Source organism: Haemaphysalis longicornis, unplaced genomic scaffold (genome assembly GCF_048455015.1).
Source record: "Haemaphysalis longicornis isolate Haplotype H1 unplaced genomic scaffold, Haemaphysalis longicornis Haplotype H1 scaffold_2, whole genome shotgun sequence".
NCBI lineage: Eukaryota > Metazoa > Arthropoda > Arachnida > Ixodida > Ixodidae > Haemaphysalis > Haemaphysalis longicornis.
In genome coordinates, this window is record NW_027526295.1 from 65496187 (window position 1) to 65523879 (window position 27693).

At 44.8% G+C, this 27693-nt stretch overlaps 1 protein-coding gene across 1 annotated transcript; it reads left to right on the top strand.

Moving 5' to 3' along the window:
- Positions 1-388: 388 nt before the first annotated feature.
- On the top strand, positions 389-26680 carry LOC144168942 (uncharacterized). Its single transcript, XM_077697940.1, has 9 exons — positions 389-1192; positions 3717-3845; positions 5916-6098; positions 9525-9917; positions 13149-13462; positions 14879-15619; positions 16021-16158; positions 20276-20377; positions 25419-26680. The coding sequence occupies exons 1-9, from the start codon at positions 961-963 to the stop codon at positions 25620-25622; spliced, it is 2436 nt and encodes an 811-aa protein (XP_077554066.1). The 5' UTR covers positions 389-960; the 3' UTR covers positions 25623-26680.
- Positions 26681-27693: the final 1013 nt, after the last annotated feature.

Genomic DNA, 27693 nt, shown 5'->3' on the forward strand with positions numbered 1-27693 from the left:
ATCGGCATCGCCCTTGTGTCAAAACTCGGCTGCGTTCGAGATATTTTTTTCCGGCCACTTAAAGCAAGCTGCTTCCTTAAATATTTTCTTGCCCTTTCTCGCACCTGAAAAGCTCGCACTGTCGAGGGGGACATGCCATCATAACGCGAGAAGAGCGCATGCAAACACCCTTCGTAACGGGATGACTAAGGTGAAACGAAACCGTACGTACTCCGTCACGAGTTTTTGACGCCCAATAGCTGTTATGACGCTTTTGGCCCGTAAACCATAAAGAAACACACAAAATATTGCAAAAATAAAAAAACAGCGACTAAATACGTGAATACATAACTTTACACCCACCGACCCGCCCTCCCTCATCAGCCCCGTTAAGCAATGCATAGTTTCGGGTACGGCTGTGTTGTTGACGTGTTGTGAATCCGGGTTCGGGAAATCCTTCATGGTAGCGTGACTTGTGACCGGAGGCGTTGATATTTGCGCCGCTGGTACGGCGAGACCTTTGTTTTCTCCAAGCGCGAGGCAGAGCCTAAATGCTAGACTCATATTACTCGCCGATTACCGATTTCAAGGCCCGCTCCGCCGAAGTCGTCCCCATAGTGCCCATAGTTACCAATTTCGCGGCCCGCTCCTCCGAAGTCGTCTCCATAGTGTATCAGAATACTCAGAATACCGCCTTATTCATCAGTCGCCCGTGCGGGGATGGCTCTGGGAGTCGCGCGCCCGAACTCGCCTCCTGTTTCTCTGTGGCCGTTGTAGTGCGGTGGACGCAGGGTTGATGAACGGCAGCATTCAATGCGGATTCGCACGTGGTACGAGCCGATACCGATGAAGCCCATGGCGATCATGCGACTGGCGACGAAAACGCGATAATTAGCGCCCAGGTCCGAGCGTGGGTGTGCCAAGACCGAAACCCTGTCATAAGTGTATAGTTTTCGGCATTTCGGGACTCGCTGCGCGCAAATGGAGCCGCCGCCGCGAATGTACTGCTCATCCTGCGACAAAGCGTACTCTACGAAGAGCAATCTCAACAAGCACATTCGGCAGGCGCACAAGACCGCAACCTCTGCGCCAAAGTACAGTTGTGATGACTGTAGTGAGAAGTTTTTCACTTTGAACGAGCTCAAAACGCACAGTATCAGCAAGCACGACTTCAGACCGTCGTACGAGCAGCACCACTTTCCAACAATTTCAGGTTAGAGAAGGTGCTCTTTTCCATTCGTATTATACAATGTCGCGTAATTAAATGATCATATCTAAAAACCTTCGATGAACAGCCAGCAGTAGCTAAACGTGATTGAATTAATTAATGAATAAAAACTTTCTTCCACTACAGCTGCTACTGTCAGTGGATCATAAGATTTCGAAATTTTTGTCTGGGACTTTCGAGCATGACCTGCTAATGCGAATTATGCATTTTTACCTGCCCTTTCTCTCGACTATAGTCGGCAAGGCTAGTAATGGCAAAGTGCATTTTACACACAGGACATTTACACAACGAACAGCCGTCGGTAGAAATCACGCACCAAGTTTTTTAAAAAACTGGCGTTACTGAAAAAAGACCTTGTGCATAATGTTTCCATTGGAGTAGCGGCCAGTAAATTTTTGTTAATGAGATTTAATTAGGCAATTTCCAATTAATTATCCAACTCGAGAAGCACTGTCCTAATCATTAAAGTGTCAATGAGGCACTTATAGGCAACCATGACAGGCATCTAACTGCGGTATTCTCAGCGTTTAATTAACTGCGTACTCATTTATTCTGTCTGAAAAAACGCGAAATATGAAAAATACCACGTGACGGCGCTCCCACCCGCATCATAAACCAGTGCCCTCAAATAAGCTGATTGAAAGCAACTGCTTTGCCTGTCACGTGCACGAAGACACAGAGTATCACTTTGATAATGGCATGGAGGAAAAAAACATTTTTCTTCCTCCATGGATAATGGCATGGAAGGAGCAGCAACAGCAAGTTTCGCGGGGCGCCTGTGTCACATGAAGTGCAAACTCGGTCGCGATTTCTTATTTCTTTCTTTTCTTTATTTCATTTAGGCTAACGCAGAGGCAGCCTTTTCGAAGGCACTGCTTTGTCATGCGGTCGGGAGCGCCGTCACGTGGTATTTCTCATATTTTGTTGGGTGTATTTATCATTCAGAATAAATGAGTACAGTCGAACCTCCTCATAACGAAGCAGTATCGAAAAAGCAAATTAGCTCATTATAACCAATATTCATTATAAGAGTAGAGGTAAAAATTGGCTATAACAAATCGACAATCTGGCTCCTGCAAAAATACTTGATACAAAAATCCATTTTTTGAGGCTTCGAACCCACTATACACAAGGTAATCCTTAGCTTTATCCTTGCTGCTTTTCGAGCCAAAAATAACGGAAACTTGATTACGTGAATACAACAGAATAGAGTTACAGAACAGTTCACTTGACAAAACAGGACTGCGTCTATTTATTTGATGAAGGATGTAATCTTCGTCTGCTGGATACTCCCAGCTCTAAGCAGGATGAAGTTTTCCACAGTGTCCGCGAACAAAAGGGCCTTTATACTTCTGCAGTTTCGGACTACAGGGCTTTTTTCCAATTAGCTTCTCAGCCTCCTGGTCAAATATTTTTTCGTTATATCCGATATCGCACAGATCTCAAAGTTTAATTTTCGTTATAAAAGAATAAATGTAATTGAAATAAAGCCTGACCAACCAAAGTCAGTGTTTAGTTCGCTATAGCCATTAATTAGCTAAATCAGTGTTCATTACAAGAGGGTTTAACTGTACACAATTAGTTAAATGCTGAGAATACCGCAGCTATAAGTGCCTCACTGACACTTTAATAATTAGGATAGTACTTCTCGAGTTAGATAAATAATTACCCATTACCGAATTAAAGCTCATTAACAAAATATCACTCTGCTACTCCACTGTACTGGAAACATTATGCACTAGGTTTTTTTCGAGTAACGCCACTGCTCTTTTTTAATATCTTGGTGCTTGACAGCTGCGACATCCAGTATATACAAGTAAGGTACCTGTAATCAGTTAAAACACGTGGCAGAAGCTGCACACCGTTCAAAATGCACGGAACCTGCTAGTTTGTTTTCCTGAGTGATGTTAAAATGCCGAGAAGTGGGCAGGTCAACACCACATGTGGACTTTTAAAACATTTTGAAAGTTATATTTAGGTTAACAACAAGACCGACGACAGCGATTCCCCCGGAAATGTGACTACTGTGTTCAACCATAGTTCCCAGCCATATGGCCCAGATTTCACTCTTGTTACCGCTTTAAAGTCATACCTGGGGAGATTCTGCACTATCACTTTTCTCCAATGTACAGTGTTACGATGACAAATGTGTCTTCAAACATTTTTTCCTGAGTGAATCGCTTCTTTTTCGACGCTCGAACTTTGAACGGTAGTCACATTTTTAGGTCTGTTTTATTTAACACTTGGAATGGTGACGGCACTGATCAGCTTATTTAGAAAAAAAAAATTAAAAAAAAAGCTGCCGACCATCTTGCCTGCCTTTGTAGTGTGGCGCCACCTAGTGTATTTAAAACAAAACGCAATTCATGTTTTGTTTTGAAAACGTTGCCTGCATTGTGGCTGCAAAAATCAAGTTACTATAAAAGCTGGAAGCATAAAACTAATATGTGAATACATATCGTCACTGTAAAGTAAATCATAACTAGCATATTTACTTCTTTCACACTAGACTTCCATTCTTGGAAAGAACAAGTGGAAAAAGACTCATGCAGCCGGTTTGTTGCCACATCAGGAGCTTCAGAAAAGAAAAAAGTCACATATCTCAGCTGCCACCGGTCTGGCGAATTCTCTTCTGAGGGTATGTACATTTTGTTTTCTTCCTTATAGAAACTGTGCAACAGGGCCGCGGCGCCATGTTGTGGGTTGTTTCCTAACTATGCAGTGGGGAGCCAAGCAAACAATGCTGCAATAGTTATGCAGAGACGGCAACTTTGTAATATTCGCATAAAGTGTCACGTTGCAAACTGTGCAAATGCTTCCTCTAATTCTCCGTTGGAAACAAAGCACTTACAATTTTCAGCATGGTAATCCCTTCATGACTAATGAAAACAATAGATTCGCAGTGTGTGTAGTGTGGAGGACGTGGTTGTTTACATGTCGTTGTATGCCCACGTGTGGAGGACAAGTGCATACCTGCCAGGTTCGACGTGATGGCATTAGGGAGATCTGTCAGGGGAGGGGGGGGATTAGAAGTAACACAACAGAATATTTTACATGCATTTTTAACTTAGTTACAACAGAGCAGGTACCGAGCTGTGCCGTCCAAAATACTAACCTACACTGCTGGTCACTTGCTAAATCCAACATGGCTGACGCCACTCTTTTCGGGAAGTCCTATGAATTACTGTCGCGGCGAACAATGTCCGCCTCTGCAACACTTCGCCAAAAGAACGTCACCGAGGGTTATCAGACAGGGATGGTTGGAACAGGGCGCGATTTTTTCCCGCTCTGCCGAACTTCCTCTCGCATTCAGCGCTGCTGGGGTGTACTGACCGGTTCAACTTCTGCGCACGGCCAACTACGCTTTTTAATCTCTTCACTGATAACGATGTCAAGTAGTGTAGGATTGCATTGCATTGTCAGGTAGCTCCGGCGCAATGAGGCCATACTTGGAGAAAGATTTAGCAAAACACGGGTATTTTTCGGAAGTTTTTTGTTTTGCTCATACAATCGTACAAAACCATCCCAATTCGGGAGTCTAACGGATAAGTCGGGAAACTTGGCAGGTATGCAAGTGTAAATCGTTTTCTTATGTGCTGACAGAACGAAATGGTAGCTGGCAAAGAGGATATGAATACGCACTGTTCACTTCGTGGATGCCAGAATAACCTAGCCTTGAATCCAATTCCAGGGTTCACACAGGTCCTTGAAAACCCCTGAACTTTTGCTTCTGAAGCCTGTACGAACCCTGAATTCCCAATCCTACCTACGAGCCGGGTCAAGAGTGAACTTGCCAGCTCTGACCCGAATAGGCAGTTATGGCTGACCGAAATGGCAAAGATGGCAGGTAGAACCAGCAAAGTCCTGGACTACGGACCCCGACAACCTACCAGCTGTTCATTTGAATATGCACTCATCAACACTTATGTGTTGATGAGTGCATGTTTTTTTTTACCGTGCTGAAATCTTATTTTACCTGCTTTCTCCCTTTTAGGTGCGGAGTACCTGAGGACCGCACAATGTGCATCCGCGTCCCTGCACATAGCATTTCCAATCACAAAAAATCACACAGGCACAGGCAGGATTCGATCCTGTGTCTAGTAGACCAGACAGAGTTAGTGTCAGTCGTCCTACCCAGCGGGCTAGGACTGTGAGTTAGTACCCTAGAGTCAAAGAGCTTACTTCCTCACTAGTAACGGTACCTCCCAATGTCTGTCCGCATCCATCCGTGCACGCACCACCATCAAGCGAAAATCAAGCGAAATTCAATTTGAGCTGTGAGTTGCAGTTTCATTTAGGGAATAATCGAGGTGCAACTCACGGCTGAAATCAAAGGATGGTCGGGGCGCAACTTGGATGTCATTTAAAGTCCCGTACTCCGCACCCTCGCCATAATTCACGGAGTGGAGATGCTGCCATTTTTTTATGCTGCTGCACCGAATAAGCACAGCAATGAGTATTTTTAGCCCAATGCGTGTTCCCCACACTCAGTGCAGACAAATGTTAAAAAAAAAAATGCTTGGCCTGGAATAAGAAAAAAAGCCAAATTAGAAATAAAGACAGTTGGAATAACATTGTTTCTGACTGGCTAACATTTGTTTCAGTGTGCAATATTTATTGCTCATCCCAATATCACAGACACGAATGGTTTTGTGCAGCTTTATAAACACTAACAGTGTAACAATTCTGTGTGTTTCATTTTGTCCAGGTAAGGGACTACGGAAGCTCAAGAAACAGGGGAGCGTGAAAGCTGGATGCAGGTGCTTCGCATCGATGACCGTTAGAGAAAAAGAAACGGGGGTCAGCGTGCTATTTCAAACCACCCACAAGGGTCATGACTTTCTTCTAAAACACACTTTGTTGACCCCAACGGAGAGGGCTGCCATTGCTGGTAAAACAACTTTGCTTACTAGTGTTTAATTTTCCTTTTGGTGTTTGTTCATTAGTCTGTTCCAATTTTTGTCGTCCTTCATCATACAAACACTGCATCTTTTACGCCGCAAAATGAAATACCAACTCGCCGAAAAGTTGCGTCGTTGACTTAAAAGGACCATGAAGACAAAATAGTTTCACTTCTTAAAAAGACTGTGTTGTCCCAATAACAATTCTACCAATTTTGTCACAAACTTCATACAAGTAATTGAGATACAAATGAAAATATATGAAGGTGCGGTGACTCTGCAGCCAATTTCTACGTCACAGAATCTTGCTTGTGCCACTGCCAAGAAACGTGACTGGGTGAATGTAGTGGGGCCTTTACTTCCATTTGGTTGAATCACTCGTATCACTGCATGTATACCACATTTAGCAGTATACGTGCAGTTGCAACATGGATAAGAATGTTTCAAAGCGAAGCTTTGTACCTCTACCCCCCAAGGGTTCTGTCGCGACCATTGGTGTCAACAGAAAACTCCCTCGAAAAAATAAAAGAAGTTACTGCCACCGCCAGGAATTGAACCTGGAATGAATAGAGAAATGGAACGAGAGCCCGTTTTCTTACCGATTGAGCTGCTAGCCCATGCGGAGACGGGGGAGACAGACGGTGCAGACGAGCATATCTGCGGGATTACCCCCTGAATTCTCGCTGGATGCCATGTGATAGCGTCACGCAACCTCTCGCGTACTGTGTGCTCCACCCATGACAGGTGTAGCGGCTGTCTGCATGCCTTGTGCATGCGATAGGAGTTAGTAAAAATTAAAGGAAGCTCACAACAACACATGGCATCTCACTTCTCTGTCTCTGCGGCTGATCTTGTCATCTACACCGGCTGCGGCAGAGACGGAGCAGAGGTGAGATCATCTAACACTGGGTTTGAGCTTCCTTTAATTTATATAAAAAAAGAGTTTCCACTCATGTGCTTCACCAATACAACTCAACCAACCACCATTCGTGGATCATGCATTAATTTAATCTTAGCAAAAAATATCTCTTTGAAGTAATAAAGGGTGCGGTTAAGTGCATTTCACTGGTCCCTGGTTTCACTCTTTGTAGAGCAACGTGTGTGAATTTTAGTGACGCCGCATAGGTAATCATTGTGGTTGTCATTTACAGCTTCGCTTTCCAACCACCTTCACAGGGTGGATTGGTGTGCATTTTTTTTAGTGGTAGCCTATATTATGTTACTACTGCCCAGATTACGTAACCGTGGCATGAAATTTTAGTCTTTCAATATGTTTTTTTTACAGCAAAGCTATAAAGGCTAGGATGCAGCAGATCGTCTCTGGCAATAGGGAAATCGCACACAAGCACAGTGCCATGTTGCAGTGTCCTGTCAATTCCCTAGGATCATAAAACTGTGTGGCACACCCCCAGTGTACGGAAAAACCTGTTAAAAAAAGACGACCTATGGCCTTCATATTTTCGTATGAGATGGCTTATATTTCCTCTAAAATAATGTTGCCATAGCAATGCATTTAGAAGTGACACCGGCTTAAGGAAATTCAGTGTAAGCGTGGTGTTTGTAAGCTGGCTTTCCCGCATTAGGTGTTGTACAGTGAAGCATGATCATCTTCGGAGGGACTATGGTTACAAAAAGTGGCTCTAACTCCTGTTTTATTGAAGATATTTTGAAACAAATCATATGACAGTGGGCTGCTAAGATGACTTTAATATTGCGCTGAATTTCATTTACATTTCAAAGTTACATAGTTCATAGTGAAATTGTAAATATTGAGGAATTCTTGTCTGCTGTCAATCCATGGGCTTCTACGGATGGAGAGAGACAGTCTTATGTTTGTCCCCTGGAAGGAAACTATAGTTATACAAAAAATTCATTCAGCCAATTAACCAGGAAGTATGCTCAACTGGAAATTACGAACAGATGTGTTTTGTTCCGTGCACCCCTTGGACTACGATCTGGTCAAAGCATAATGTCGCTCCTGTTGAGGCTCTGCCCCACAGCTTTACTGGTCACCCTTCTTCACAGAGTCGAAGGACACTTGAGTTTTTTTTTTTAATAAGAAAAAGCATCTTTTCTGGCTGGGATGGAGCTGAGTGTTCTTCTATCAGCTGAAACATAGTTGTATTTTCTCTTAGTGGCCTCTTTGAGCTTAGGTCTCAATTGTGAATTAACTGTGCACAAAAGTTCAACAGTTTCATGGTGAAACCTTGCTCTACAATTATGAACAAGTTTTTGTTCCACGCATCCAGCAATGCCTGCAGTGGTACATGCACTTTGTTGCGCAAAAAGTACATGGACACCTAAGCACTTCTCATGGGTCCTGAATGTGAGAGCATTAATGTTTAGTTGATTGCCTGAGACTTGCCTTGCCTTGAAGTGCCTTGCCAGGCACTTCATGCTCAAGTGTTGGAATAGGTTTCTGTCTCCTAGTATGTCATGCTTCTGTGCCTCCCTGTCGCTATTGACGGTGATGGCGAATTTCGCTGCCTGCCTATCTGCTTGCTTGGCTGCTTCTTCCACTCTTTGCTTCATCTGCTGTGCACTGGAATAGGCAGCCACTTTTCGCTACTCCTAATTGTAAGCACATGGTGTTGTAAAACACCTGGCACTACAGAACACTGCCCAGACACGTGACTGAGGAGTCATTTCACTGTCATACACAGCAATGCCACTCTGGTTCCCCAATGTGCCATTTAACGCTTTTTGCATTATAACACTTGTAGTTAAAATTTTTTTATATGGAGTGTTCATTGATGCCCTCATTTGTCTGAAAAATTTCCCAGACACAAAAACACCAAGGTTCTGTGCTGTGAGTGATTCTTCCATTTTTGGGTGGCGTGAGCAACATCAGTAATACTGTAGAGCACAATAATTAGTAGATGAATTTGTCATACAGCATAGCCAACTGGTTACTACTAATTCTCAGTAGCAGAATTTCATAGTAAAGAGCTGTAGTGTTTACCCCCCCACCTCGTAACCCATCTCCTAATTTTCGCAGTCCCTAGGTTAGCAGGTATGCAATCTGCATACCTTGGGTGGCGCTGGCAGTTCTCCATAGGTGAACAGCATTTTCATTTACTTTCTAAAAAAACAGGCAAGTGCTGCAGTCATTCTTGTTAAATAAAACAGACCACGAAATGCAGCCTACATGTAAAGTTTCAGGGTAAACAGAAAAGGAGCTTGCACAGGAAAAAATTTTTAACGCCCTGCACATATAATCCTGGAGCAAGAAAAGAAAAGTTACTTTTTCTATGAAGAAAATTTCGAATATCAATACTGTTGATGCTTCTGCAGCTGAGTGCAAGTTTACATCAGTTGTTTCTAATTTTTAGTGTATCTGCAGTGCTGCAACTGCTGCTTATAAACTTCACAGTTTGCCTAATTTCTGTGTTTTCCCTTCTCTCTCTTTTTTTTAGCCAAGCTGCAACAAGGTGTGTCTTTAGATGCAGTTCTGGACGGTGTCAGGGAAAGCCTTGACAAAACCCTGCAGCGCAAGCATCTCCTGGTGCGGCAAGACCTCTGCAACATCATGAGAGATTTCGACCTCAGTCACAGTGAGCGTCTGCACAGTAATGACCATACAAGCGTCTTACTGTGGGTGGAGAGCATGAAGAAAAATGATGACAACCCAGTCTTGTTCTTCAAGCACCAGGGCCAGGCAGACAACGCTGAGATGCTCAACAGAGAAGAGTGCGAGAAGTTGGAAAACAGTGACTTTATGCTCGCCATAATGACAAAGCCCCAAGAGGAACTTCTCAAAAAACTTGGCACTGACCGCATCTGCATTGACGGGACCCATGGCACCACAGGCAAGCATTGAAAACTGACTAAACCCCTAAAGGGACCATGGTGAAACATACCACATTGCTTTAACTGAAACATGGGACAGCTCACACAATTTTTTTCAGCAGGAAATATCACTGCAACATTGATGAATCAAGTATTAAAAGGGGATGATTTAAAATCACCTTACCGAGTCGAAATATGGCAAGGCAAGGGCCCCATGAAGTGCTTGGGGAACAGCCAAAAACAAGCAGCCAGTAAGTACGCTGACTCGCCGTGACCACCAGAGAGAGACCAAAAGTTTAGAAATGCTATCAACTTCGTAAAACCTAGCAGGGCCTATCAGATGAGTGAGGGAAGTAGTTGGTAAGTCAGCACCCTTTCACTCGCTACAGCAGCCAAGGTGTGCTCCTGAGGCCAAGGGAGCATTTCCACACCTGCCAACCTGGCGACTTGGAAATTTGTAAAACCCGCGAACTAGGGAGGGGGGGGGGGAGGGAGAAGGAGGAAAGATGGCCAGCACACCCATTTTTTGTAAATTTAAAAGGCGAGATTTGTAAAGTCACAAGATGAGTCAAAAGTTGTACATTTTATGGAATATTCGGAAGAGTTGGCTGGTATGCACTTGTGAGCCCAGCCATGATGGGGCTGGTTTTTCTGGCAGAGACAAGATGTTAAGTTGTGATAAAATGTCTGCAGCCATTAGTTTTTTTTCTACAGTGCACTTCCACCTACAGCCCTTAGGCCTCATACAACTGGCTTAAAATTCCAACAAAAAGGACGCTGTAAATTATTTTTCACGCCACTGGCGCTATCTCAGCAGAATTTGAAGTTGTTTGGGTGAGGAGCAGTGGTTTCATCTCTTGCCAGCAGGGCAGATGGTACCTTGTCATTTGTGCTAATACTGTATTGGGGGGTGTGGGGGAGGGGGGGGGGGAAGTGAGGGGGTATTTGGTTGCATCTGGGCATATCAACGAACCCTTTTTTGAGGAGGCACTTCTGTTAAGACGAACTTCTGATCAAATGAACAAGTTTTCATGGTCCCATCGAGTTCATCTTAATGAGAGTCCACTGACATTTAAAAGAAGTGTCTTAGACAGAGCAGCTTTGCAGAAGATTCACAGGGAAATATTGACTTATGGGTAGATAATTTTAGTTCAAGAGGGGAAAAGACTTGTAGACAGAGCAAAAATATGTTTGTGAATTGATGCACTATAATTTTGCACCTTGTAAAATTGTGCTTCAATTAGATAATCTCTAAACCCCGAGAGTTCGGCTAATTATTTCGTAGATGCACTGTGATCAACAGTGTTTTTGTAGTCCAGCTTGATGCAAATAGCTTTTTCTACTGTTTGCTTTCATGCAAAGCTACATGTCAATAGTGAACACATTAAACATTAGTAGCAGTGTACTTTAGCCCACCAGCAGGGGTGAGACAGCTGAACCAGATTTGGGAGCCGCTAAATTTCGATTTTGGAGCAGAAGAACCTTGATTTAGAGCAGAAGATTGACATTTATTATGTCACCTTAGGAGCCTAAAAAATCAAATTTTTGGCCACTCAAGGGGGGGGAAGGGAGGGAGAAGTGTGCTTTTTAATCGGTTTTGAACGTACCTAACACTGAAACAGCCTTTCCATAAAGTTTTTTCTACCTGAGTATCACAAGGAACGAGCTACACTACCTTTTTCAAACCATTTTTACATTCCTGGGCTCTATGCATAGATAACGCGGAGTGCTGTTGAAAATATCGAATTGAAAAACTAAGCAATTTTAAGGAATTTTTATTATCCTGTGAATGCCGAAGTTGTTATTTTTGTAATCCCAGACTCGGTGTTACGCACAACTGAGAGCCACGGCAAAAGTTGCGCAAAGCGGGGTGACAGTCGTCGCACCACACCAGCCCTCCCATTTCAAGCTCCAAGGTGGGCGTTAACTACAATCGTAATTAGAGTATTGGTATGTTTGGGCATTAAATTTCTTTTGGCATTAAATTTCAATTCAGATAGATTAAGCATTATTACTAGCGTGCGATAATAGCCTGTCCCGCTATCGGACACTGCTTGAACATTTGGCAGTGACGCAGCCTGCGCCGCCACTTCTGCAGTATCCATCGTCCCACTCCCGCTGCTCGCAAGCTCACTGTCAATAGCAACAATAACTCAGCGTTTTATAACGCCGCAATGAGTCCCAAATTTCACTCCAAGCACGCACCGCGCCTCACACTCAAGGCCGAAACATGGCGATATTGCGGGTACCCCGTTGTTTTTGATGAACCCCAATCTTTCGAGTTGCATAACTTCCCGCACTAGGTCAAACGACTAAATGTAAACCCGGCCACCCCCATAACCAAAACCGCAGTAGAAATCGGCAAAGGGCACTCTGCCTGAACCTTGAGAAACTGCTTTGCCCAGCGGCCATGTTTTCCAATCTTCACCGCACCAAGATGGCGGCGCCCAGTAATGTCGTTCTGGAGATGCGGCGCTCCCAAAATCGCTGTTTTAAAATCAACTAGCACAAGTAGTTTGCGAAAACTTTATACGGGAAAACTTTAAAAATTCGCACAATATAACATGTGCAGCCCGACATTGTGACTTTCTAAAAAACTATCTCGTGGACTATCTCGTATGCGGGTTTTTTATTGATTGATCAATCAATTAAACCTTTACAAACAGCATCACCTTCAAGGTGCTGGAAAATTATGCCGTCAGTAAGCATTTTCCCCCAGTGAAATTGACGGGAGCATTAAAATCCTTGGCTCTCGGCCTGTTTTGGAGTAGTTTGGCGCAATTTTTGCAATTTTCAAGCTTTCGAAGCAGCCTGGCGCAGGAAAACGAATTTGTATCAAAACTACGCAATATGCACAGCTGTCTCACCCCTGCACCAGTATACCTCCACTAGTGCAATCATGAACAACTGCCTTAGCTAAATGACTAAACATTACAAAATTTGAATTGTGACAAAGTTTATTTCAATGAAATTTATTCCAAAAATGTTTTACTAAAATTAGAAAGCTGCCAAACAAGCCCATTTACATATGGCTACAGCAGGCAGCATCTCGAGCACAAGAGTAGTTCAAATTTGCAATTATTTCAGCCACCATAATTGTCCCATGCATGCTACTGAGCCTGCTGTATAAATATCGTAGCATGCTATTGAAGAACAAGGCAAGACTTGTACCAACCAACAGAAATGTCAGCCTTGCGCAAGACAAGTATTTTTGTAACTACATTTGTACCTGCTTTTCTGTACAATTGCAGGATGCGATTTTCAACTCGTGACGCTGCTCTGTGTGGATGAATTTGGAGCTGGGTTTCCAGTAGCGTATTGCATAACAAACAGAGTTGATCGCAAGGCTATGCTGGCGTTCCTGAAGGCCATAAAAGTCAGAACTGGGCAAGTGGCAGCCAATGCGTTCATGAGTGATGACGCACCAGCGTTTTTTAACGCCTGGAAAGACGTCATGGGTGAGCCGAAGCATCGCCTCCTGTGTGCATGGCATGTCGACAAAAACTGGAGGGAGAACATCAAGAGGCACATCCGCGATGCAAACCTCCAGGCCTTCACATACAAGGTATGTAGGTCTCTTTAAGTATCTGAGGCCCTTGGACAGCAGGGGAGGCGGTTGTACAATTAGGAACGTACAAGAATTTCCAGAAAATATTTTGGAAAATTACAACTAAGAGTGAAATGGCAACAACACAGCTATGGAAGAACATACCTAGTAATTACTCTAAAGTACTGGGCAGCACCAGGTCAAAGTATGAATGTAATCATGAAAAAAAAGGTGGGGGGAGGGGTGGGTGGCCACTTGTACTTTTATCAATAAGCAAGCTTTGTTTGACATTTGACACTCATAGGACAAATGCTAGGAGCACAGAGAAAAAACCATACATATGCAGCTTGACAGGGTCTCTGCCCCATAATATTTGACCGCAACAATTGAAGAAAGCATATGATAATCCTGGTGCCTTGCTCACTCTGACCAGAACAATAAAACAGTGGCAGCCTTGCACTCTCAGTAAAACGGTTGCCAATTTCGATTTCTAAAATCTAGGGAGCATCCTCTGGCACAGACACTCATTCTTCTTTGATGGTGGAAGCACATCAAGTGCCTTACGAAAAAAGCTTCCCGTGGTTGAAATCGCACCTGGGTCCCTCGCATTATGAAGCCATCGTCTATCTGATTACACCAATCCAACCCTGTCCAAGCAGTTTCGATTTTGGACTTTGACTGACCCATGGTGCATTGGATGAAGCTTATTGTTTTAACCATCTCTCACTTAGGAACCTTAGGAGCGTTAGTTTTGCCTTTTAGGTTTCTTTCCCAACTAATACACATGTTGCTGACAGGGAATGGGGACAGGCCACTAAAAGTTCGACAGGCTGGAAGCTTTGATGTCACACACTTCCTAAGCTAGGGTGAAGTTGCAGAGTTGCTACTCAGCCACACTTCTTGACCTCGAAAAAATGCAGATATTACAGATTTAAAATTGCTTCCAAGCAACACTTGACATAATCGCACGAAGGCACCTCCCCGAAGCAAACCATGCCAATTCTTGGAAACTGAAATTTTTTGTCTGTACTTCTTTAAAGACTGCCTTTTCCCATGGTAATGCTGAAACCAGTATGCATGTTTTTAGCTGCTCCCTCCAATCCTGAAAGAGATGGAAGCGATTTTGCTGACTCTTCCTAACTGATTAAAAAAATGCACTTCCATTTTTGAAGATCTTACTTAGATTTGTGGTGTCCAGAAAAATATACGTGTGATTTCATTTGAAAATTCCCCCGACCTGTCATTATCATTACCATGTTGCTGATTGAGAGGTAGTGACATGTATTGCTTCTAGTAGTGATTGAAGCATTGCTTGTAGCCAGACATACATCAGATTATATGCATATGCACATGCATATGCACACCACCAGAATGTCAATGTTACTGCAATAGTACATTGAATTTGCTTACACTGTCTCGTATTTTTTTCCACAGGCGCTGAGAACAGTCCTGGATTCCCCGAATGAAGACAGTTTCAAGGACAGCCTGGCTTCATTTTTCGCATGGTGCGACCTGGAAGGACAGAATGAAGAGGGATTGATTAAATTTAAGGAATACTTCAGGCAGCACTATGCGAACAGACCAGAGACATGGGCAGCCTGCTTCAGGAGAAACGCTGGTATAAACACAAACATGCGACTTGAGGCACTCCACAAGCTCCTTAAGTACTGTTATCTGGATGGCCAGCAGAACAAGAGAGTAGACAAATTAATTTCTGTGCTCTTGAAGCTCACAAGAAATAAGATATCTGATCGGTTGATCAAACTGATCAAAAATGCAGAGACTGAAAGTCAGCGAAAAGTCACAGAGAGGCACAATGGTGGCCTAAAGATTGCAGCCAGCAGAGTGAGCAGTGCTGGCATTGGTCAGTGGACTGTTCAGTCGCAATCACAACCTGCGACAATGCACGTTGTGACCAGCCAAAGTGGCGGCATGTGCCAAGAGTCTTGTTCCTTTGCCTGCCCCATATGCAGAGTTTGTGCGCACAACACAACGTGCTCGTGCCCAGATAATGAGCTAAGGCGCAACCTCTGTAAACACATTCATGCGGTCTTCATAAACAAAATGAACAACACAGATGAGGGCCAGCAACCTGTTGAGGAGGACATGCAGGGATGCCAACCCGACCTACCGACTTCTCAAGCCACTCCAGCAGCTGCACCTCCACTACCTAAGGTAACGTCCCAAACTGGGCATGAATAAGGATAGAGAAACCCCTAACCTACCCGCTTCAAACTGACTTCTGGGAAAAGGGGCCTCAGCCAGGATTCTAACTAATGCGCCTGTTTTAAAAGCATCTCTTTTAACTGTCCAAAGTCAGAAATAACAACACAGCTCACAGTAGACATCTTTGGAAAAGAGACTATACTCGGGTACAAGTTAAGAACAGAAACGGAAGCTGCCACTGTGCCTCATCACCACAGCCGGATGCTACTCTGCGGGGCACAAACTGTTCTTGTGATTTTTTGGACTTAATATGCTCATAAACTACTGCAGTGACAACTAACAAACTACGTCACAAAAGGCATACGATATCACGCATTCATAGCAATGTCCTTTCAATTTCTCACCTGCAGGTAGCTTCGCTGCAAGACATGACGCAGGAGGAAGAATGCGTGGAGGTGTTTTACGTTCCTGCTGCCCCACCTACAGATTCGTCTACCCAATCGGCAGAAGCGTCGGGAGATCTCGTGCTCTGTATATCACCATCACCGGTGACTCAATTTTTACATCCTTGCATTTTTACATTTTTCTCCGGCTTTGGACCCATTGCGGTGCCGCACTGGCTAAGGAGTTGTGTTGCTGAGCATGAGGATGCGGGCTTGATCATGGGCGGATCCAGGTTTTTTCTGAGGGGGGAGTCCGCTTCTACCAGTGATGATGATGATGATGATGATAAAAAGGAGGATGAGGGTAGTAGTTTTTTTTATTCACTGAAATATTTCAAACCACAAATATAAGAAATAGAAAAAAATATTCAACTAGACTTTTTCTATGACCTGAGGGGTCATCTTCTAGGTGGTACAAATTCCCAAATTGAGGGGGGGGGGGGGGTCAAGACATCCGGACCCCCCCTCTGGATCCGCCAATGGGCTTGATTCCCGGCCGCCGTGGCCGCCTTTCTGATCGAGGCGAAAAGCAAAAACGCCAGTGTGTACGAGATTTCGACGCGCGTTAAAGATCCCCAGGTGGTCAACATTACTCCGGAGCCCTCCTCTGTGGCATGCCTCGTTGCCTGCGTTGTGTCGGCGCGTTAAAGCTGATAATCAATCAATCAATCAAATCAAGTTGTGTTGCTGAGCCCAAGGATGTGGGTTTCATCACGGCCGCGATGGCTGCTTTTCGAATGGAGGTGGGAAGCGAAAGGCCTGTGTCGAGGTTTCAGCGCACGTTAGACATCCCCAGGTGGTAAAAGCTAATTTGGAGCCCTCCATTATATACGGAGCGCTCCAAATGAGGCCTAATAGCCCAGATGTACCTTTGACACGTTAGACCACCAAAAATTTAAAGTTCTCTAGTTTTGTACAAGACATGTCAAGGACTTGATGAAGGAATGAACCACAAACATTTAAGGGCAAAGAACGGACTCCGCAAACTGAAGATAGATGTGGCTGGAGATCTTTGGGAGGGGCCTTCCTCCTGTAGTGTACATAACCAGGATGATGATGAGCTATTAAGTGTGAGAAGTCGCATTTGAAATATGCATACTAGTAATAAGTGTCATAAATGGGCCATCTTTTCGCTTGTATGAGGTGAAGCTGCTTGTCATGTAGTACCTCCTCACTGTTATGTGTGGCAGTTATTGAGGCAGTTCACAATTATAAATTTTGACATCACAATTGTCACCACCAGCCTATCTATGTCCACTGCAGTACAAAGGGCTCTCCCGTAGTCCTCTGACAGCTCCAGCCCTGCGCTATCAAAGTCCATTGTTTACCGCTGAATTTTTTGCCATGTCACTCAAATATTTTGTACTATTCCCTCGCTCGTAACCCCATTCCTGGGTGAACCTTGACATAATTTCATATTGCATAGTGCGTCCGGCTGAAAAAAATATTGGTGCACTAGGCAACAGCTTTTTCTTCGAAAAAAAAATCCAGGGCCATCTGCACTAATGTGAAATCTGATGAGGGGCGAAGCATGCAGTGTATAAGTGTATTCTTGACGTCTTGACGTTTTTGCCCACGGAGATGAAACCATTGGGGGGTGGAGGTATACAGCTTTGCTGGAAAAGACTCTTGTTTTTGAAGCTTGAAGCTCTCTAGCGCAAGGTGCGAACGAGTGCCCCACGTTTTTTTTTTAATACACGTTATGAAGCGCTCCAGCTTGAGGCGTAAACGAGCGACCCGGTATTTTTGTAGCACGCGTCACATTCCAGCACGAGACGCGAACGTGTTTTGCAGTGTTTTAGTTCTTTGACTGCATGAGACGAACGACGATTACAATGACGACGGCAGGGATGCCAGCAGCCCCAGTCCATAAGGGGTTTTGCCCCCTAAAAGTGGCCACATACCGACCAAAGTCACGAATAATACGTTACGGCACGGCATACAGTTAAACCTATGTATGACGAAGTTGACAGAACTTAGCAATTTTTCATCACATGCAGGTTTCGAGTTGAGGCTCATGTGAAAGAACCAGAAACGAAACCAAATTGCTAGACGTCAGTGACGGTGAACTTGCCCCGAAAGGGTTTATTTAACAGTGATAAACTTCATGATTTGCACCTCCTGCTTTCCCATGAACTTAGTCACTACACGGCATTCACAAATGTGGCTTAAGTATCACTTTTGCCTTTTGACATGTTTCGATGCCTTACACGGACTAACTTTATCCCTTTTCGGGAACTGGATGCTCTTTGCCGCACTCAAAAAAATTGTGCGAGGGTGCTAGTTGGGATGCTGTACCGGGCCACCACGACGTTCTTCCTTCTCGCCAGCGAAGTCTGCATTTAAAATTGCCTGCTCGCCTTGAAAGGCAAAATTTTTTGTTTTCTTGCAGCAGAACTCGTCGCCAACGAATCGGCACCACAGATAGCAGTGGGGACGCGCGACTTCACACCGACAGGCAGGTTTAGCACCAAACCAACATCGCACACCCACACTGGAAATGCACGGGAGCTTTGCGGTGCGCGCAAAGTTCGCTAAATTAGATCATTTGTTTGGCCGATTTTTTTAGAAAAAGTGCGAAAAACAGTGGATCGTCAGCGTAGCGAATTTTTTACGTCGAGGTTAACCGCGGCAACACCTTCGTTACAAAGAGGTCACAAACACATGGGTTTCAATGGGGCGCTCAATGAGGAATTGTAAAACTTCGTTAAATCCAGGAATTCGTTACATAAAACCACAGTGGCAAGCAATTCAAAATGAACGTGCGACCGAGATGCACTGTGCAGTCCTTGCTGGAAGCCGTGTTACATTACAGGAACTGAATGCCAAGCTTATTGCCCTTCTCTGCGTAGCCAACGTGGTGAGTGTAATGGAGGCAGTTAGAGTGGTGAGCACATTTTGCTTGTGAACGTGATCAGCACCGTGCACTGCGAGTGTGAATTCAGGTGTGGAGGTGCAGTTGAAGTTCGTTAGAAGAGGCATGGATGTAAGAGACAATCGGGTGTGAGAGACACTATTCACCCACACGGATGGCCGCCCCACCTTTCCCATTAAACTGACTTCTTTTATAACAGGCATCGGATGTAGAAGATGGTTGGTTGCAAAGGACAAGTTATCCTTGAATTTCGCTCAACAATCTCGCCTGTAACAAGCATTTTAACTTTAGACACGGTGCCACCAGTCACTAACTGCACTTGCGTCCTTTGTGGAATCAAAGGGAGACGACAGACGTGCACAGTTGAGCAAACGCGCTTATGCATACGATGACAGGCCCTAGCAGTGGAAATGCAATGTGCAGAAGTGGTTAAAGCTTACCGCCATGCAAGCGGGATGAATAGCCAGAGCACACAGCGAAAGAGGGTGGTTCAGAGCGTTTTCATAATGTGCCAGGGATGTCACTGCCATCCCTGTTTTATGACGCCCCCAGCACACAGCTTAACATCGTCATTGTTTCCTCTCATCTAATTCATCTTCACTTTTTAGAGTAAGGGCCCTTTACACCCATATATACACTTTTTTTATCAAGTACATCACAATCATCGACATGGCATTTTAACAGCAAATGTGACAAAACAAACATTGTCTTGGCGCTCTTTGGCTTAATAAAACATACATAGTAGTAGTAGTAGTAGTAGTAGGAAGAAGCTGCGTGCTCTGGCTATTCATCAGGCTTGTGAACTCAACATCTACGATTCTTCCACGGGCAGTGGAAAAAGAGAAAGCTTAAAGAAGCTGTTGCGAAAAACAGTGTAAATACAGCCATGAAGCAAACAAAGATTCAGACTTGTTTTATAAATTCTGGGGGTAAAACATCTATCATAATAAAGTTTCTCAACATGATGTAGCAACTTTTGTGCTTATTTTAATCGTACGGTGCCCTCACTGATCAGTTAGTGAAAACATAGTGCCCTGCTTATAAGAGACCTCTCATATAAGAAACAGAAACTGTTCCCTGGTACGTGTCTCTTATAAAGGGGTTCAACTGTATATATGCGGTCATACATGACACTGAATGTGGCAGTATTGAACCGCACCTTTCTGTTGCCTTCAATATTCTCTGCCGCCATGCAAATACCTGTAACACTAGAAGACTGGGTTTTTTGCCTTTAGCTGTTGCAGCTCAGAGTTTGCTCCCACCATTACTGCTGTTAATGGAGTTTTATCTTGCTGCACTTTGCATAAAGTCAATTTCTGAAAGATCGTTCTTGTGTGCCCCGTCTAGTCACCGAGTCCGGAGAAAAGTGGTGAATCCAGGGAGGTTTCTCCAGGGCCTTCAGCACACACGGAAGACTCTGATGCTGCAACACCACCAAGCCATGGCAGGGTGAGAAGTCACACGTTGTAGTTATGGGTGTGCGAATAGTGATGTTAGCCTTCAAAGTGAATGGTTTCTTTTTTAGTTGCGAATCAAAGTGAATATTTAGCAGTTTGCAGTAGAAAAATGAAATTGCGAATTTCTCAAGCGTGCTTCATAACTAGCCTGTAGAAAAATCAGAAGGCCATTTTAGTTCTTCACAATTTTTTCATGGCATAAAACAGCCTCAGAGAAGCTATCCTGCTGGACTTACCGTATTTATTCGAATGTAAAGCAAAGTTCTTTTTTCCAAAATCCGTAGTCTCAAAGTCATACCCCCACCTTATATTCGAAGCTCAGCATGTATGTACCGTATTTACTCGCATAATCCTCGCACTTTTTTTTTCGGAAAAGTCAATGCGAAGTTAGGGGTGCGAGAATTATGCGGGGAAAAAAAATCCGGTGCACAGTGTTGCCAATTTGCCTTCTGCCAATCCCGCTAAATGTAGCGGTAGTTTTTTGTATATGTAAGCTCAGTGTTGCCAACAGCAGCTGTTTCTTTTTATTTTATTTTACAATTATTTCCAACGTAAACAGTCTCCCGTCGATCAGCGATCATGAAATTGCCGCCTTTGCTTTCTGGCGTGCACCCTATCTCGTCGTCGTCATATCTCGTCGCCTCCAGTAACAGCTCTATCGCTTTAAATTTGAAAGCGGCAGTGTAGCTAGCGTTCTTATCCATGGCGAAGCGGCACCAAGCACAAAACAACGAGATCAAAAAGTTCTCAAAATGGCAGCGAGCTATCCACCACTGACGCGAGTGACTCACTGACTGCTGCTGCTCAACGACAAGACCACGACGGCGACACGACGACACGCCAGCGGGCTACGCGAACGTCTAGTTGCGCGCACGCGAAACCGGCTCAAGGACAGTGGGAGTAGCGTGTTAGGGCGCCTGTTAGCACTGTTAGGGTGTAGCCATGCAGGTTCTTAGGGCGCCTGGATGGCCTTGGATACACAGCGCTCTCCGCCGAACAGAGAGGCGGCGGGAGAGGGCGCGTGTTAGAGAGCGCGTGCACCATGCGGGTTTCGCGAGCAGGCAACTTTCGCCGCTGCAAAGTTGGGGGTGCGAGGATTATGCGAGGAACCAAAAAATCCAAGTTTTGGTGGCTCACATTAGGGGTGCGAGGATTACGCGAGTGCGAGGATTACGCGAGTAAATACGGTATGTATGTATGTATCTATGTATGTATGTATGTATATATATCAGGGTGTTAACCGGAACCGAACCAAACACCGGAACTGAACCAGTATTTTTGCCGAAACTGAACCCGAACCCGAACTGTTATTTTTCGAGCACGCTGAACCCGAACCGGAACTGAATCGAAAAAAGAAATAACAGTTACCAGTTCATACCGAAACGGTTCGACCCTTCGTTGTTGATATTGCACAGTCAATGAAATTCAGGCCTTTTTTTCTTTCACATACCATCAACTTCTTACTCGCTCGCGCACTTTCCCCTCCAGACATTTGAACACTATCACGTTCTATGTAACAACAGGGGAAATGAATGAGCACCAACGTAGCAATGGTCTGTTGCTGCTGGAAGCGCGAGCGTAGTGCAAGCTGACCAAACGAAATGTCATTCTCGGAAGCTTGCAGGGGATATAAAATGACTTTGCCCTTCCCTAGCTGCGACTTTATTGGAGAAATCAGGCTGCAGGAGTGCTCCACTAAAAACAACAAAAGCCCACATCCGATGTGTGCAAACCTTTTGCATTTCATAATTTGTTTAAAAGGTCCCACACGTGCAAATTGTTAATACCTGACAAGTGTGACCGCAGGAGCTGCTGAGTGGCTAAGCCATTTGCTACTGACCATAAGTGGCCTCGATCTCCCTTCCCCACAACCGTTTTTCTTAAGTAGATTGAAATCGAGAACGTCCGTGTATCGAGATTTTGATCCACATTTAATATCACCAGCTGGTTAAAATAAGTCTGCCGGCCTGCAACATAAGCTGCACCTCGAAGCAGAGATATAGCACGGGGCATCAAATGCGCCAGTTTTTTCTTTTTTTTAATGTGTTTACACGGAAAACAACGAAAAAAAAGGCGAATCAGGTTGTTTTAAAATATTATGCAAAAAGTAAGTAAAACCGAATAAGTAAAAAAAAAGCACCGAAACGTGGATATTGCTCTATACTTCTCTTTGCCCTGCCTTTCACAACCAAACGTGTCATCAATGCGAAGGAAGTGAGTTCTGTGGTCAGTTTTTGAGGACAGTACAGTGGACAAGTTCCGTTTTCTACAGATACAAATAACAACAGATCTGTCAGGGAAAACTGTTAAGGTGTGCACTTAATCCCTTGGTAAGAAACTACAGCCCTCGACCTTGTCTTGGAAGCAGAAACAGTACTAAAGCAGATGACACGTGCAGAAAGGCAGGCCGGTACCTCACACTGTCCCATTCGCCCAGCGACCATCTTTTCTGCTTTTTCTGCAGTTTTGTCGCTTTCAGATCTGCTTTTTTTCAAAGGTGCACTTTGTACTGACTGCCCAACTCGCTACATTACTTCTACTGCTACAGAGGGGAGTACTGCTGTGGACGAATGAAAGAGCATCTACCCAAAAAAGTCCCATCTCATGCTCCACGGGTCAAATTTCCCTTTCATTTTGTAACAGCATAATCTGTGAAAAGATTCTGCAATGTAGCACACGGAACGATGGCCGGGGGCCAGGTGATACGATGACATACTGATTGTAATGCACACATCCGGTATAGCTATCGCAAAAAGAATTGCAGTGGTCAGAGCAATAATGCAGTGACTGAGCGCTAACTAAAGCTTACTTTTAACAAAAGTGTGGCTAACACATTCAATAAGGTGACAGCTAACAAACTATTGAGGGTGACCAAATAATCTAATTCATTGGTAGTATTTATGTGCCTTTTCTAGGATTTTTCTGTTTTGCTACAAATATAAATAATGTGATCTGTTGGTATTAAGCGCTGGTATTTGTTCCTCACTGCCAAAACGACCTTTACTCCATCATTGTTGCTATAAGTGTGAGCTTCTTTCATTTTTATGGAAGTCGATAATCATTGGACATCACCTTGGAGAGGCGTACGCTATGATGCGTCTTTCTCGTTCTCAGCAAATGTTGCCACAATTACGGTGAACGCTGGAGGATTTGTTTTTGCCAATCTTGGCCGAACTCCATAAATGGGCATGCTTGGCTTGACAAGCGTGCGCCGGGGAGGCTGGGCTGTCGCCGCGATGCACACATACACGAGCGCTCGGCATTTTCTTGGTATTTTTAAACTGCGGACACGAAAACTTACAATTTGCTGAACAGCTTCTTCGCTCTTAAAAAAAAAACTTGGTGTATGGAAAAATGCAAGGCATCAAAAATTAGCCTGTTTTATAGCCCTCTCGGACATACCATATTTGTGCGCGTATAACCCGCACGAAAAATGCGAATTGTTCAAGGGTGAAGTAGAGGTGCGGGTTACATGCGATGCATTTCCTTTGGTGCAGCTTCACCGCAATATACTTTGGGCCGTAATGCCCCTCCATCAGTAATAGCAACTAAGCCACTGTTATCCCATTGACAGTGCTTATTTTGCACACACACAGCTCAACAATATACCAACTGAAAAAAATGTATGTGGCAGGTCATCTAGTTGCGTAGTCAGCTAGGTAAGCTCTTTTGCATAAACAAATGTGTAATGTTGCTTGAATTAGTAGCTTTCGTCCATTCTTTTATGTATAAAATACGCGGGCAATACGCGGGGATATATATTTTTTTTTATTCGTCGGCGGAAAGTGGGGGTGCGGGTTACCTATATGCAGGGGCGGGTTATACACGCGAAAATACGGTACCCTCACGGTGCGATGGCCCCCGCTTTCCAACCCTTTGTTGGCACATCTTGTTCCCTGTACAAACCGTGCGTGTATTTTATTTTCGAAACGCACTTGAAACCTGCACGCAAGAATCACTGAAATGGGATTTAAATTTAGCAGTACGGTCGGCATTCTTGGGGTGCAGGTGTCCTATAAAGCAGGAAACATCACAAATATAAAGATGCTCTTTGCGCATTGTTTGATTAGAAAACTGGGGACTGTGTCAGTACATAGCTAGGCTTTACCAGGGCAGCTTGAGCGCAACTGCGTTAAGACGATGCGAAAAGAGAAGCACAAGGGCGGAGTTGGCCCAGTGTGCCAATGTAATAAGAGGCACGTCCCCCCCAAAAAACGCCTCCCTCTTATTTAGTAAGGTGTGGATTTGGGCTAGTTGGTGACCGGTCCATGGTTTTCTTTAGCTAATAGTGCAAGAAGAGGAACGAACAGCCCGATTGCTTCTCCCCTCTCTCTCCCGTATGTCTGCTTGTGGATGCCACGGTTCGTTCTGCCGCACGTCAGCAGTGCAGTGCGGAAAAGCCTGTCACGAGTAACAGAGAATGCCGGTGCACCTTTGTGGTGATTGATCGTACATCCGTGGTGATTGATTCATAGATACAAAGCCCAACTAGTTCTGAATCATTGAAAAAAAAATATATATGCGTGTTTTTAGAGGGAGGGGCCTTGCCGTTTTCAACCGCGCACAATTTCCTGTATCTACAACCCTTTGTGTTTTTGAACTTCGAAATACATTGAAAATTTAATCGAATTTTCTAGTTGGTGCTATTTTGCTTCCATATTTGGAAGTTCAATGATCACACAGCATTAGTTGTAATTATTGTTGGAATACTGTTGGAAATATTTACGCATGAACAAAATTATCCCTTCATTGTCAGTTCATTTCTTATCTGAAAGGTGAGTGTGGAAAAAAAATGTACTTTTAGCTGCGCCATTTTTTTATTTCGAGATAGCAACTGAATAGATCAGCTCACAAAGCTTAGTGGTCCTTTTTTTTTCTCAGTAAGGCCTTGAATATAGACTCCGCTGTGAGTACCATTAAAGTAGGCTATACCTATTTTTGCCTTTGGGACTAAATTTGGCGAACCTGCAAAGTTCTTGATCAGATGATTGGGTGACTGTGTGCCCTCTGCTTCTTCCAACACGATTTCACAGTCACCTGAAAGGGAAGAGACGCCGGAGAAAGCGTTTCTCCGTTGCGAAGTCACCCGCTACTCCATCCTGTACAGAGGGGCCAAAAAGAAGATCAAGACTCTGCAGCAGTGCCGTCGTCGCCTCACTTCAAGAGTCGCTCACCTGCAAGATGAAGTCAAGGAGTTGAAAGCGCGAGTCTTGGATGCAGAACTGAAAGCCAGCTGATGAGACGGACAAGTTTGTACAGCACTGAGGTTCTTCCTCGTGTTTAAGACTGAGGGAAGAGTTGTGTTACAAATTTACAAGGTTAGGAGAGGCTGTCAAGCATGCATTAACTGGCATCATCATGTAATCGTGTTATCAATTGTCATCATGTTATCTTGATGCCAAAGACTGAAGGAAGAGTTGTGTTGGAAATTTATGTTTCATATTGGAGATCTGTTAGACAACAAGGTTTGGAGAGGCTGTCATTCATGAACTAAGTGGCATTACCATATCATTTCGTTATCAATCATCAGCATGTCGTCTTGATGCCATCATCGTCATTGTGTGCCTTGAAGAGTTAGAAACACGCTCACTCGGGGAGCTCGTGACGTGATCACGGAATCTCATTAATAGGAAGAAACAGTGGCCTGCTGATGTGTGTATACAACATTGTTTGCCTTTCACATTGATATTTCTTGTCATATCTTTGCCACATTTATTGTGCATTTTTTTTCACACTCTGTTTGTTCCATCAGTGTGTTGGTATAAAAGAGCTTGCTTGTGGGCTAGTTTGTATGTGGCCAATTTGGTAGCATGAAAGATGAGCGCCCACTGAGAATCATTTTACTGTGCAGCACTCAAGTGTCCACTACTGTGGTTTGTTCACCGCCTTTTTAATGGAACACCCAATACAGAAGGAAAATGGAAGAGGAAAGTGTGGCAAGGGCGTGAGGGTGAGGGCGGTATGCCAAGGCGGCGCGACACAATGCTCGGTGGCGATGCGCTACAAGATAATTGAGAGAGTGAGAGAGTGAGAGCAAAGACGCCATTGAATATGAGCCTGCAGGAAAGCGAGGATGAAAATATGGCAAAAGTGTGAGGGGGAGGACAGTAGTACGCCAAGGCCGCGCCACATAAGCCCAGCACGCACTGCGTGATGCATACAGTTAAACCTCGATGTAACGAAGTCGGTAAAATTCGTAATTTACTTCGTTACATTGAAATTTCGCTACATTGAAATTCGCGGTTATAATGAAGTGTTCATCCCGTGAAGCGTTTCCTGAAAAAAAAAAAGAAAACGTGGCGCGCATACACGGCCGGCGCACTGTTTCTGTTTCTATCGGTGCTTAATCGTCTACGCGGGCATCAGCGTGATCCGCATGGAGCGTTTTCTTCCCGAAAAAACGCGCCCCGGAAGCCACAGGCGCGCTGACGCAGCCGCGGAGACCACCCGCGCGATGCGGGTAGCTCCAGCGACCGATTCTAACCGCTCGCTGAAACGCAACTCGAGGGGCAAACGAGAGGGGTATGCGAAAAAAAAAAGCGGATAACGTGGGCGAAATTTTCACTGTAAAACTTCATACGCGCCGCCTACGAGAGCGCCCATCAAACATCCTTCGCGGCGGCCTTATCGTCTAGCCAGCCGGCATCCCCGAGCGCTTCGAAGCTCCCGCCATAGGGTGCGCGCCTCCCCATTGGCGAAACTGGTCAGGCTCCTCCCACTGCTGCGCGCAGCGTGGCGCAGCGCGAGTCACTTCCCGCCGCCGGCACGCAATCGCGGACGCCGGTGTGAAAAAAAAAAAAAAAAAAAACGCGCGTGCAAGGCTCGTAAAGATTCACAAATGCCTGCTGGGACGACGAAACCCAACAAGCATGAGCGAACTCGAACGAAGTGCAAAGCGGCGGCTTGCGGCGGCGGCGGCGGCGGCAACGCCGGTGGCTTAGGCTTACCACCGCGGAGGATATTTGATGGGCGCTTTCGTAAGCGGCGCGTGTCACGTTTTACAATGAAAATTTCGCCCACGTTATCACCTTTTTTTCTCGCACGCCCCTCTCATATGCCCCTCGAGTTGCGTTTCAGCGAGAGGTTAGAAGCGGTCGCTGGAGCTACCCGCATCGCGCAGGTGGTCTCCGCGGCTGCGTCAGCGCGCCTGTGGCTTGCGGGGCGCGTTTTGCGTTTTTGCAGGGAGAAAACGCTGCGTGCGGTTCACGCTGATGCCGATTAAGCCGTAGACGATTAAGCTCCGACAGAAACTGCGCCAGCCGTGTATGCACGCCACGCAGTTTGTAGGCAAGACTCCGTGGCTGGCTG

Excerpts from the sequence above, each read along its gene's own strand:
- LOC144168942 (XM_077697940.1), top strand. The coding sequence starts at position 961 with ATGGAGCCGCCGCCGCGAATGTACTGCTCATCCTGCGACAAAGCGTAC. Across the intron at positions 1,193-3,716 it reads CCACTTTCCAACAATTTCAG|ACTTCCATTCTTGGAAAGAA; the intron begins GTTAGAGAAGGT and ends CTTTCACACTAG. Across the intron at positions 3,846-5,915 it reads TGGCGAATTCTCTTCTGAGG|GTAAGGGACTACGGAAGCTC; the intron begins GTATGTACATTT and ends CATTTTGTCCAG.